This window comes from Cheilinus undulatus, linkage group 22 (genome assembly GCF_018320785.1).
Source record: "Cheilinus undulatus linkage group 22, ASM1832078v1, whole genome shotgun sequence".
Lineage (NCBI taxonomy): Eukaryota > Metazoa > Chordata > Actinopteri > Labriformes > Labridae > Cheilinus > Cheilinus undulatus.
The window spans coordinates 30,471,110-30,484,735 of record NC_054886.1 but is presented as its reverse complement, the minus strand read 5'-3'; the positions used below and the strand labels follow the sequence as shown (position 1 = coordinate 30,484,735).

The 13,626-nt window shown below is 39.5% G+C and overlaps 2 protein-coding genes across 5 annotated transcripts in view; both read left to right on the top strand.

Annotated features, from left to right (window-relative positions):
- Positions 1-2,469, top strand: part of LOC121504624 — a 52,200-nt gene extending 49,731 nt beyond the window's left edge. For all 4 annotated transcript variants that reach the window (XM_041779579.1, XM_041779578.1, XM_041779576.1 and 1 more), the window contains one exon: positions 51-2,469. In XM_041779579.1, coding sequence (XP_041635513.1) covers positions 51-119 — 69 coding nt within the window. In that variant the 3' untranslated portion in view covers positions 120-2,469. The remainder of the gene's footprint in view (positions 1-50) is intronic.
- A 3,174-nt stretch (positions 2,470-5,643) lies between these two features.
- LOC121505009 (ladderlectin-like) lies at positions 5,644-11,548 on the top strand. The gene is made up of 6 exons (XM_041780129.1): positions 5,644-5,788; positions 5,902-5,943; positions 6,114-6,229; positions 8,673-8,807; positions 8,900-9,008; positions 10,217-11,548. The coding sequence occupies exons 1-6, from the start codon at positions 5,737-5,739 to the stop codon at positions 10,282-10,284; spliced, it is 522 nt and encodes a 173-aa protein (XP_041636063.1). The 5' UTR covers positions 5,644-5,736; the 3' UTR covers positions 10,285-11,548.
- Positions 11,549-13,626: the final 2,078 nt, after the last annotated feature.

The following is a 13,626-nucleotide window of genomic DNA, read 5'->3' as shown; positions in this document are numbered from 1 at the left end:
AAAAACACACTCAGCCTTACCTAGCTTGTGTTCTCTCTCTTCTTTTGTAGAAACATTACCAGGAGCTTCAGCAGAAATCAAGAAGTTCAACACCGAGTCAAGGCTCCTTTTCTGAGTGATCATAAAATCCTCAACTGGTATCCAAACCTTTTTAATGAAATGTGTAAAAGATGAAGCTGTGTAATGTCATTTGCATAAAAAAACACCAAACCAGTGGGATTCCCTTCCGCAGTTTTTGTGCCTTGTTCTGCTCTGTAATTGCACACTTTTGTTGCATCGGTTTTGGAGAAAACAAACAAACTGGGTGTGTCATGAAGAGTTGAGACCTTTTTAAAGGTGCTACATGATTCATTTAATTTATCGAAACAAATTATAACTATATTTGAAAAGTAATACTATGCAGCTATGGGAAGAGTCAATAGATGAATGTGTTTCCATTTTTTATTCAATGAACTGGAAATGAGTGGAGTTTTCTATGCCGAGAGTGTCTTCAGCACCAAATTAAGGGCTGGCCACAGACAAGACATTCAACAGATTCAAATGTTTTTTATCATTATCATATAATCCTCTGAATGCACACACTAGACGACTCGGTTGCAATTGTAAGACCACAAATCTGCCATCTGTGGTAACGATTTCACTGTGAAAATTGTGCAACTTTGCAGAAACTTGCATGATCTGCACACCTTCAGAAGAAAAACAGATAATAAAATTGGCTGGCTGTCCTGAATTTCAATAAGATACTAGCTAAAATCAAACCATATTGATACCTAAATCAATACTTCAGCAATAAAAAGTAACCTCCTGGACACCCAAAACTGCCTGGAAATGTTAAAATTGGGTAACAAAGGTGTATCAAAGATATATAGGTTGCTAGTTCACGTGGTTTATCTGCGGTTGCGGTCAACAGCGCTACTTCGTCGAAGATCCTAGAGTGTCACAGCAATTGGCTGATATCGCCTTTATGTGCGAAACTTCCACGTTCGATCCAGCACTGCGGGTAGAAGTGAAGTTAACAAAAGACTGTTCAGAGAAGGAAGGTAAATGGTCTTTTAGAAGACACACACAAGTATATTATTGACCTGGTTTAAGAAAAAAACGGTTTATTCGTGATCTCAGGCGACAGCACTACATTACCCACAATCCTTGAGTGTCACAGAAGTGCCTCTGATTGGCGGAGTCTGATTTTTGGCTGTTGGCTGCTACTAGTGAAGTTAATAAACTGCAGTCACTTGGCACATTTCAACACAAAATTTAGAGTTTTAAAACTTGAGCAAAAATGTCAAGATTTGGACCCTAACTGATTAGTATTAAATCCTCACATACACGAGTTTTCCTTGATAAAAGATGTCCGAGGTTTTAGTAACTCCGTAAGCACTCACAAATGTAGCAGGATCGCATCTCAAAGTTTGAAAAGAAAAGAGCAAAGTGTTCAAGAGATTGTAGGTTTTTGGAATAAAGGTTCTTTGCAGATGACGTCAAGAAGCAGTGGAGAATTCCTGTTGGGGGGCGAGAGGGGATTTCTACATGGAGAAACACTACCAGAATGCTGGACTATGCCAAGCATTCAGAGTGCAAAAAACAAACCCCTCAGAAAAAGAAGACACGGATAAAAGCCAGGACCAGCGGTGCCGCACAACGCTTATGTATGGTCCTTTTCCACAAAGCGGATGTCCCTCCATTGTGATGGGACACCCATCTCTTTCCAGACCATTTGGTTAAGCTCTGTAGAGCTGGTTGTTTGGCTCCTAAATGGCTCTTCATGAGATACCAGTTCAGCTTTTTAAATGTGGATTAGAGGACGGCAAAGGATGGAGGAAAGGGCACTGGCACTCAAACAGGAGCTAGCTACCGTGGCTAACGTAAAGGGTCTCGTAGCTCAGGATCATTCGTGAAAACTACACCATCACTTGGCCGCTCACCTCACAAGGCTTATACGGTTAATAGTACATCACAGTTTCAATTATAAGCTAAATGGCTCAGTGAGCCTCTTCTCAGTACAAGCCTCGATGCTCTTGTTTCCCTTTATCTGGCTAGATGATCACATTCAAGATATGTTGAAATTGTCTGATAATTGCAGCGTACGTGTCCATGTAGACCTTTAAAATTTCCTCTGTTCCCATTCATTCATAATGGCTATTCCCCAATGGGAATTCTGGATCACGTGATTACAAACAATCTTATCGGCCATACTCGTAAGATTTTAACCATCTTTAAGAGCCTGAAATGACAGAAATGTAAGGAATACTTGTTCAACGTGCTTTGCAAGCTTGGTCCACAGTGATTCTTTGCCTGTATTCCTCTTGCAGCTTCAACAATACATTCACCAAGAGTGAAATGGATGGTTTCAAGTATTGTTAGGAGTACGAGACACTTCAACTTTGTCATATTGACGCTTTCAAGAAAAGACATAAGATCAGGTATCAAGGTGACTGACGGTAACCTTGCAAAGCGGATGGATACGCCTGTTTCCTTGTTTTTCACTGGTGAATCCATGTTGTTAAGCTCCCATCTGAACCGTTTGGGCCCGGTTAGAAAGTGACATGATCAATCAGCGACGAAGGGCAGTACTTTCAGGTGCAGCAGAGTAGTGACGTTAACAAACAGCAGCAAGATGCCTGCGCAATTATGGCAGAAGAGCTTAGGGTGGATGCTGCTAAAGCGTCAGTTTTATCAGAACTTGACAACAATTCTTTAAAGGAAGAACAAAGAACAGCAGTGAGTTGTTTTCTGTTCAAAAACAGCAAAAGTTGAGTACTTACATGTCTGTGGTCGCCATGTTTCTCATTATTCCTCGGTAGCTGCGCACGGCAGCTCGATAGAGGCTACGTCACGTGTTTTGTTGCTCTTATAGGCCCGTAGAGATGTTACAGACAGAACAGTCATCCAATCACACTCCGAGTTTTTTCAAAGCCTCTGCCTTTTCTCAAACAATTACTATTGAAGCCTTCCCAGATGGATGTGTTTCACACATCCATCTGGCATGTCAGGTTAGACTGACGGTGGATCTGCTGCAAACAATCTTTCTGATCAAATATTTTTGTTTGGAATCCATGTAGCACCTTTTGAAAGATGCTCTCACTCAAAAGCTTCTCATACAAATGAGGTTGTGACTCATCTTAGACATGTAAAGCATTCAGATTAAATGTTGATAACTTTAGTTTTATTAGCCATTTTAAAAACAGTTTGTATTCTTTATGGTTTAACAAAAGTATCAAATCCTCGATTTTTTGACTGTTTCTTAGATTCATAATAAATCTATTTGATTCTACTATGATTTCCTTTTGTTTTGAATCTAATGCCATCTTCTCTCAGTTTCTCTATAGTTAATGTAATAAAAGCAGAGATTTAGAGCGATATTCAATAGAAAGATATCATTAAGGCTCCAGATTTTTAAAGAAAAAAATATCAGAAATGGTTTCTGTTACTGAAATCATCCAGTTCTGTATTGGTACAAGCCCAGTTTTTACAAGATAATTTCTTACTATTTCTTTAAACAGAGGTCTTATATGTTTTTTTCTGTACAGCTTGCTCTGTTTTGTCTCTGTTACATAAATAAATAAACATGAAATTCACAGTTCTGGTGTCAGTTCATTTACAGATAAAAGAATACATCCTGACTATTTAAACAAACAATAATGTGGTATGGATAAAAACGGGAGAAAAACAGCAAATACCCACTTTAATTAGGGGTTAATTAAATGGTATATGTTTATAACACTAAGTTAAAGTTGTGATTCATCAGCAGTGTATTTATAAGTGTTTGGTGGTGGTGACGTTGCTAACAAATAGTCTGTCCCTCAGGACATCCCATTAGAGCAAATCTGGCCCCCTGACTTGATGAGTTTGTCACCCCTGCTGTAGGCAGGCCGGTCTTTAACTGACCGGCTTTGGCATGAGTTTGTTTCACCAACTAGCACTAGTAATAGTTAGCAACCATAGCAGCTACTGTAGCTAGTTCCCTCTGGAGCCTGGTGTGCCCACGACGTCTTATTTTTGATTGCTCTGATTGGCCCATAATGAAAGGAACAGACGAACATTTAGTCCAGGGGTGTCCAAACTTTTTCCACAGAGGGCCACATACAAAAATATAAAAGGATGGTGAGGCCACTTTCATATTCCTTGGCATGAGGATTAGTAAAAAGTAGTAAAATGAATCAAATTATGCTAATACAAGCTTAGCAATTGAGTATGCCGAAACGGCTAGCTAAGGGCTGACAGGGCAAATAGTCATTTTCAGTATTTTTCAGGGGGTCCAGTTTGGACCTGGCTACCACTGGCTCTGTCCCTGAAAAGTTAACGGTGCTGCTATTTGCTGTGATAATCCATCAGGATGTTATTAATCACGATATCTTGTCAAAATGTTTGTTTACAGATTTAACATGGTAGCACTGCCTTGTGCTGAAAACAAGAAGAATAATACAGTTAAGCACAAGCTTCATGTTGTAATGAGGGCCATATTTCATTTTATATCTAGAATTTACTGTGGACCAATCAAAATGGGCCACATTTGGCCATACTTTGGACACCCCTGATTTAGTCCAATCACCCCCCTTGGCATTTGCCCAGGTTGATGTGAGATGTACACTATATGGGCGAAAGTGTTTGGATGCACCTGTTTATTTTTGGATCTAGGTGTGTGAGTCACATGTGTATAAAATCAATCATTTATCCATGCAGTCCAGTGTTTTCGTCAACTAAAACTCTGACTAAAAATGTTCATCGACAGCCTTTTTTCATGAGAAAGGCTAGACTAAGACTAACAAAAATAGATCTTTGGTAACTAAAACTGACAAATATAAAGTTTAATTTTCATCAAGATCACTAAAACTAGACTAAAATGTAATGTAGTTTTCGTCTGACATCTAAAATCCATGACGTGTTCACTGTGGGTAAAATACAATGCAGCTGTAGAAAGCAGGGACCCCAGGTTTGGCAGGGTGCAGAGAACACACTACCATGATTTGGTACCTGATTTAGGAAAGAGAATAAATGCTTGGACTAAAAGTTCAGACTAAAGTGTAAAGACTTTTATGGTCTAAAACTAGACTAAAATGTTCCTGAGTTTGGAGGATGCTGGAAAACATTACCAGCTTGATGGCAATGTTCCAACTGTGAAGTATGGTGGAGGAGGGATAACGGTATTGGGCTGTTTTTCAGGGTTTAGCTTAGGCCCCTTATCTCCAATGAAGGCCAGTCTTAGTGCTTCTGCATACCAAGACATTTAGGACAATGCTCTGCGTCCAACTTTGTGGCAACAGTTTGGGGAAGGCTCTTTTCTATTTCAGCATGACTGTAGCCCAGTGCACAAAGGAGGACTATAAAGACATGGTTTGATGAGTTTGGTGTGGTAGAACTTGACTGGCCCGCACAGAACCCTGACCTCAACCCCATCGAGCACCTTTGGGATCAACTGGAACAGAGATTGTGAGCCAGGCTTTCTCGTCCAACATCAATGCCTGACCTCATAAATGCTTAACAGTATGAATGGGCACAAATCACCACAGAAATGCTACAAAATGTTGTTGAAAGCCTTTGAGAGCACAGATCACAGCGTGGACATTGTACCTATTGGTGCATTGAACCTGATAAGGTTTTTGGGCATTTGTTCAAAACAAATAACGAAGGTTAATAACCGTTAATTAGAGCAGACCTGCTCGGTATCTCAGCAGACGCTAAAAGACAGAAGGCATTAAAACCCATTCATCATTTTGACGCCTCAGCCACCTCACCGCCATGAAGATGCTCATCGTGTTGTTTCTGACTTGTGCCATGATGGCCAAAGCTGGTGAGTATTATCAGGAAATATAAAGAATGACACAGTGATGCCATGAGATTACTATGTGAGCAGAGTAAAACAGCAGATGACAGGAGTCAATGAATTTGTGTTGAATCTTTCAGCTGTTTTAGAAGCAGATCAAGCATTACCATGTGCTCCAGAGGGTGAGTTAGTGTTTCTTCAGTTTCAAGTATCCTCGACCTTGTTTTTTCTGTGTTTACTGATGCATGAAAGCCCAAAGATCATGTTGCATAAGCTTTACATACTTTTCTGTATCACTGTGGTCCAGGTTGGGTGCTTCACCTGTTAATTTTTTTTCTGAATTTGGTTGCAGGTGAAGGGTATACTGTCACTACAGAGAGAGAAGCAGGTTGTCAGAGTGGTTGGACCCGTTTCAACGAGCGCTGCTTCCTTTATGTTGATACAACAATGACTTGGGCTGATGCTGAGGTAATCAGGATCATTCTGAGTCGGCCCCTATCACTTATGGTAGAAATGTGGCAAATTTTCTGTATTACAAAAGCTCATACTTGAAGAACTGGGCTTTAAATGCTCATTTCAGTCAGGACCACGGCAGTGTGGCTGTTCTGGGATTCCCCTGCCTTTCGCTGAGCATACACCGCTTTCCACATTATCAAACAAATGACATTTTCTCTTATTTTCCTAAAAATTAATGCAAATGACAGTCACAGTAATTTTCAAGTCATCAGCCATTAGAGCATAATTCAAATGTTTTTGAACAAACTTCATAATGACAGCTATTATTTATTTATTTTTAATAAAAACTTCAAAATGCACTGTTCCACATGTTTCACATTATTAAGCAGGCCACAGGTTTCAGCAATATAGGAAAGAAACAGGATCTCTCTGCTGCTGAAAAGTGTCAAATAGTGTAATGCCTTGGACAACGGTTGCAGTGGGCCCAGAAATACATGAAGACTCATTTTCAGACAGTCTTGTTGACTGATGAGTGCCGTGCAACCCTGGATGGTCCAGATGGAGGAGTAGTGGATGGTTGGTGGATGGCCACCATGTCCCAACAAGGCTGTGACATCAGCAAGGAGGGGGCGGAGTCATGTTTGGGCCGGTATCATGAGGAGAGAGCTGGTAGGTGAGAAAATTAGCTTGGCAAAGCATAGAGAGTTTCTGACTGACCACTTTCTTCCATGGTACAAAAAAGAAGAAACATGCCTTCCCTAGCAAAAGTTTCTTCATGCATGACAATGCTCCATCTCATGCTGCAAAGAATACCTCTGTGTCATTGGCTGCTATGGGCATAAAAGGAGAGAAACTCGTGGTGTGGCCCCCATCCTCCCCTGACCTCAACCCTGTTGAGAACCTTTGGAGCATCCTCAAGCTAAAGATCTCTGAGGGTGGAGGCAGTTCACTTCAAAACAGCAGCTCTGGGAGGATATTCTGACATCCTGCAAAGAAATTCAAGCGGAAACTCCAAAAACTCACAAGTTCAATGGATGCAAGAATAGTGAAGGTGATATCAAAGAAGGCTACTATGTTAACATGGAACTTTGCCTGTTAAGATGTTTTTGATTGAAATAGCTTTGATTTCAGTAAATATGACCTCCTAATGCTGCAAATTCAAGAAATGACCATTTTCAGTTCTTTACAACCAATAAAATGTTTTAAAAATCTGTTGCGCTTAATAACGTGGAACAGTGCATTTTGAGGTTTTTATTTTTTAAAAGATAATGGTTATCATTATGAAGTTTGTTCAAAAACATTTGAATTATGCTCTAACGGCTGATGACTTGAAAAATACTGTCATTTGCATTAATATTTAGAAAAATAAGAGAAAAATGTAATTTGCTTAATAGGTGGAAAGTGGTTTATGTGGAAAGTATTAAGCGTGAACAGCACATGTTCCTACTTTTCCTATGCAGATAAGGAAAGCATAAGGCAGGGAGTGAGGCAGCAAAAACCCCAGAGCAGAGCAGGCATCAGTGACAACAGAATGACACCAGTTTAGTCAGAAGCAGAATAAAAAGACGGAGGTGGGGTGGAGGACGGTTGGAAGAGCAGCTTGCAGAGAGAGTGGAAGAGCATCGTCAGTTTTGAATGTACAACCCAAACTCGCAAAAAGTGACCACAGAACAGTTTTCCATTTTGCCTCAGTTCATTGTAAATGAGCTTTGGCGCAGAGTTTCTGAATCCTGTTCACATATGACTTCTTCTTTGCATGATACAGCTTTCACTTGCATTCCTGGATGGCTGTGCTGACAGACGATGATTCCTGGAAGTGTTCCTGAGTCCGTGCAGTGATTTCCAGTGTCTTTTTTAATGCTGTACTGCCTGTGGACCCAAAAACCACAAGCAAACCAACATCGACCTTTGACCTTGTCCCTTGCTAACAGAGATTTCTCCAGATTCTCTGAATCTTTTAATGATTTTATAGACTGTAGATGGTGGGATATTCAAAGTCTTTGCAGTTTTACATTGAGGAACACTTTTCTGAAATTGCTCCACAACTTTTAGATGCCGTTTTTCACAGGTTAATGAACTTCTGCCCGTCTTTACTTCTGAGAGACTCTGCCTCCATAAAATGGTCCTTTTAGACCCTGTCATGTTACTGACCGGTTGCACTTATTTGTTGCAAAATGCCCCTCTGGCTGTTTTTCATTAGTACCACTTACTTTTCCAGCCTTTTGTTGCCTATGTTCTACTGTGAATAAAATATTGGTTTATGAGATTTGAGAATCAATGCATTTAGTTGACATTTTCCACAGTGTCCCAACTTTTTTGGAACTGGGGTTTTATATGTTAGCATTGGATTTCATTTATTATTGAAATGTTAACTGACTGACTGCCATCTAAGCTAATGTCTTTTGTTATGCCAAATTAAAGTGCCATTTCTAATGACTGTCCTCTTCATTTGTAGAGAAACTGTCAGAGTCGAGGTGGAAACCTTGCATCAGTACACAGCTTTAGCGAGCAGCACGCCATTCAAGAAATGATAAAGAGGCAAACTCAAACATACCCACTCGCATGGCTTGGAGGCTCAGACGCACAACAGGTTGGTTAAGGATTACAGCGGATTTCAAAGTGACATAAATCTATGCATAACAAATACTGTCTCTTCTCTTCTTTGGTCTGCTTGTCTTCCAGGAGGGTACCTGGCTCTGGAGTGATGGCTCACCTTTCATGTTTAACTACTGGGATGTGGGACAGCCTGATAACCGAGCCCGTGCCCACTGTCTGCTGATGAACTTTGGAGGTAAATCAATTAAGAACTCTCTTTCTGAAATTTGACCAGATTTGACTAAGTAGTAGCAAAATAGACATCTGTATTTGCTTGTCACTTAACACCAGACCCACGGAGTAACATTTTTAACCCTCGCTCTCTTGTAATTTTTATCTACATCTGTCCTTGTTTGTCCAGAAAACGGATATGCAGAAAGGTGTTAATAAAATAATCATTTTCAACATTTTTTTTTTTTACTTTCACTGCTTCAAATCTCTTCAACAACTTCAACCACAAAAAATAAATAAATAAATAAATAAAAATCAATGTTACACCCTTTTTATACCAGTTATTGAACACCATGTCACTGTTTTTTTGGTAAAAAACACAAAAACACCGTATTTACCATATAAAATGATCCAGAAAAAAAGGTTTTTCATTAAATAGAGTCTGGGCCATGCCATTGATGAGTAGTAAAATTGATTTTGATGCATTGAAATTTTTTTGGTAGTGCCAAATTCCATATTTTAGCTACATCTGTCCTTGTTTGTCCAGAAAACGGACATGCAGAAAGGTGTTAATAAAACACAAACTTTTCCTTACACATGTAGCCCACTCTCAGACATCCATATCTAGTGGCATGAATCGGTTCATTTAATTCTGACGGTGTTTAGCGGGTGAAATAGCGCTCCAAACAGTCTGAGTCCATGGAAGGAAAACCATGTGTGCGTTGCTGTAGGGGTTAAAATGGTGTGCTGGCATGATCTGCTGGATCACTGTGGTGGAATGGTAAATTTTAGATCCCTGGTGATCAACTGACTGCAAAAAAAAACAAAAAAAACAGTTGCTATATGTTGTTTTGGTGCCATAGATACAAACTCAAAAACGTGTTTTTAATGGAAGCCTTTTTGTCCGATTTCAGACAAACAAGGGTGGATGGAGCTATTTAGCGTCAATGGAGTTCTATGGGCAACATGCTTTTTTTTTGTTTTTTTTTTTAATTTGAAGAAAAATAATAACTTAGGCCAAATTTGATGCCTCAATCTATAAAAATGTGACTATCAACTCAAAAAAGTGATGATAAAAATGATGAATGTCCTCAAAACGGACATAGTAGGATCCGAGGGTTAATCTGTGGTGATAGAATATTAAAGTCTGTCAATCTTTTTCCAAATGTTTGCTGTGTAGCACATTAGAAAATTAGTCAGTTCATCCCTGATTTACTCTCTGTATTTTCACAGATGAACAGAAATTTGATGACCAGCCCTGCTCTTTCTTGAAGACGTTTGTCTGTGCAAGAAAACTGTGAAGTCTCTTTGGACAGCAGAGAACCCCGCAGTGCCAAGGGCATCCTGCAGAGGGATATTTCTTTTCAATTGTATTCACACTCTAGAGCAGTGGTTCTCAACATAGGGGTCACAAGACACTGACAGGGGGTCACCAGATGCCTTTGTATATTTTAGCCATTTCTATGAACATGGTCCTTTGGTGAGATTTATACATAGACAACCCCAGAGAATGGCCCCAACCTGCTGTGATTTATTGATGATATCAGTACAGGTGTTTTTTATCAATAGTGTTGGTGCTAGCATCCTTGCTAACAGTTACCTCATTTTGAAGCTATAAAGTGTGTTAAACCATTATTGAGTTCTAATGTTGAAAGTATGTATTTGAGCCACTTTTAACCTCTTTTCCCACCAAATTTTTGCCACTATTTTTTTTCCAGTTTTCATCATTCTACATAATTTGCGCCAATTTTTGCCTGATTACCCATTTCTTTTCCACTTTACACCAATTTCACCACTATTTCTGCCCATTTTTTTTCCACTTGAGAGTCATTTTTTGTCTCTTTTAAACCATTTCCATCACTTTCTACACTCATTTGAACCACATTTCTCTATTTTTCTTGCACAGTTTTGCCAGTTTAACCCATTTCTGCCACTTTCTGCCTATTTTCTGCCTCAGTTAACCCATTTTTGCCAATTCAAACCAATTTTACCCACTTTCACCATCCAATTTCCCCCCCTTTCCACCCATTTTTACCACTCTAAACCCATTTCTACCACTGTTAAGGCAATATTGCCACTGTTAACCCCTTGTACCACTTTTTATGCCTGTTTCTCCAACTTTAAACCATTCTGACTACTTTTTGCCTATTTCTCACCACTTTAACCCATTTCAGCTACTTTTAAAATCCTATTTCACCACCTTTTCTGACATTTTCTTATTTGTACTAATTTTAATTCTGTTTTTAAGAAAAATGATTTACATTTTCAAGAGGGTTATTGTCTATGGCACAAAAAAACCTTGTTGCTGTGATAAGAGTGATTATTATAAAGGCACAATGGACCATGATTTTGCTGACCTCTATGGTCTCCAGAAAGCTCTCCCCTCTATCCCCCCATGTGGACGGCCTTTTCTCCACATGACTACACTTGAATGTGCATGGGTGTGTTCAACCATCTTCAGGTGCAGTGGGGTCCCCGGTCTCTGGCACCTTTTTTTGGGGGGGTTGCAGGCTAAAACTGCTCTAGAGTGTAAATCACAAGAATACAATAAAAATGATAACCATAGTATGGATCTTCATAATGTGTGTTTTTTTTAATCACAAGAATAACCATTCATTTCCTTGTTGCAATCATAAAGAGAGAGGCACCTATCTCTAAAACTAGATATCTTGAGGGACCATTTACTAATTCACTAAAATAGATGGCAACATGAAGAAAGAACATTGTGAAATATTGAAGCAACATCTCAAGACATCAGCCTGGAAGTGAAAGCTTGGGCATAAATGGGTCTTCCAAATGGACAATGACCCTAAACATATCACCAAATTTATTACACAGTGGCTTAAGGTCAAAGGGTTTTGGAGTGGCCATCATGAAGGCCCGATCTCAATCCTAGAGAAAATTTGTGGGCAGAGCTGAAGAAGTGTGTGTGAGCAAATTAACCCACAAACCTGCAGTTACACCAGTTCTGTCAGGAGGAGTGGGCCAAAATTCCAAACTCTTGTTAGAATCTACCAAAGTCACACAGTTTAAAGGCAATGCTACAAAATACAAAGGCAATGCATGAAGATGTTTGACTCTAAAACAGGAAAAGTTCAGTCTGATTGATCTCACAATGGGGAGTAAAGGTGTCTTTTTATACACTGTACATAAACTTCTGGTTTCAACTGTAGAGAGAGAGAGAGAGGGGGGATAAGAGAAACATACTCAAAGCGAGCCCTTTTTCCAGGGAATACCTCTCCATGAAACAATCAAACATTGATACCACCAAATTCCCCTGTGAAAAAAAGAGATTTCACCCAACCTGTACAGGTGACCTTGATCTCACATCGTGGTGTTAACCATGTTAATGAATACGCACCCTGTTTCTTCTTTATAAGAACTAACTCTTTTGTTCAGTTGTTTGGAAATGTTATTGGTTTCAGAAGAATTTCCAGAGAAGGAAATCAATCCAAAAGGAATGGGAACCCCCATGGCAATCATTGTCCAAAGCTAGGTAGAAAATAGAGTGAATAATCTGCTTCTTATTTAAACAGTCATAAGAGAAGCTCCAGTTTGTATTTGGGCCTGTTCATAGATTCCATGGGGCAGAATAATAAAACTGTCCACGTGGCAGGTAAGAAGGACTTGATGATCAAGGATGAGTTCCACTTTCCAAACTTCAACAATCTGTGTCTTTAGTCCTCAGATGCTTAGACAGTTTCATTAAAAAATAAAGGGTGATGGAGTGTGTGGACTGTGGTAAACATGCTCTTTGTCCAATCTTTTATGAAACACATCATGGGGATTTCAAAGTGTGTCTTCCAGGAAAGAAAGAAGAGTATCAGTTTGAACATTTGATATCTTGTCTTTGTGATCTATTCAATACAATATCAGTTGTAAAGGATTTGTAAATTCCACCCATCCATCCATCCATCCATCCATCAATCCAGCATCCAACATCCAACATCCAACCATCCATCCATCCATCCATCCAGCATCCAACATCCAACATCCAACCATCCATCCATCCATCCATCCATCCATCCATCCATCAATCTATGCATACAACATCCATCCATCATCCCTTCATCCATCCATCATCCATCCATCCATCCATCCATCCATTCATCCATCCAGCATCCAACATCCAACATCCATCCATCCATCCATCCATCCATCCATCCATTCATCCATCATCCATCCATCATCCCTTCATCCATCCATCATCCATCCATCCATCCATCCATCCATTCTGTCATTGGGAAAAGAGACATCCTGGACTGGTCACCAGTCAAATGCTGGGCTATTTGTTAATTCCTATATTCATATCTTTATATCACATTTTACTAAGTGTCCCAACTTTTTTGAGATTGGTGTTTGCATACTAAGAACTCTGATACAGCTGCAACCTATTTTGGATAATCTGTCACTTAAACAGGTTAAGGAGTAACAACCATTGGTGTTCTTATCATGGAGGTATAAACAACCAGGTAAACCAGTATTTTCCTCACCAAAGTGAAAATGTTTTATTATAAATGCTCTGACCCAGATAAGGACTTTTCAGACATCCCATGCTGTAAAAGCACATAAACATTTTTAGAACATTTCATGTTGTTGTTCCTGTCTAAAATGTCCATCCTGTTCAGATTATCATGTCTCAT

What these genes read in the sequence shown, in the direction of transcription:
- LOC121505009 (XM_041780129.1), top strand. Translation starts at nt 5,737, where the DNA reads ATGAAGATGCTCATCGTGTTGTTTCTGACTTGTGCCATGATGGCCAAA. An exon ending in TGACTTGGGCTGATGCTGAG is followed by an intron (nt 6,230 to 8,672) that starts GTAATCAGGATC and finishes CTTCATTTGTAG; the next exon opens with AGAAACTGTCAGAGTCGAGG. An exon ending in GAGGCTCAGACGCACAACAG is followed by an intron (nt 8,808 to 8,899) that starts GTTGGTTAAGGA and finishes CTTGTCTTCCAG; the next exon opens with GAGGGTACCTGGCTCTGGAG.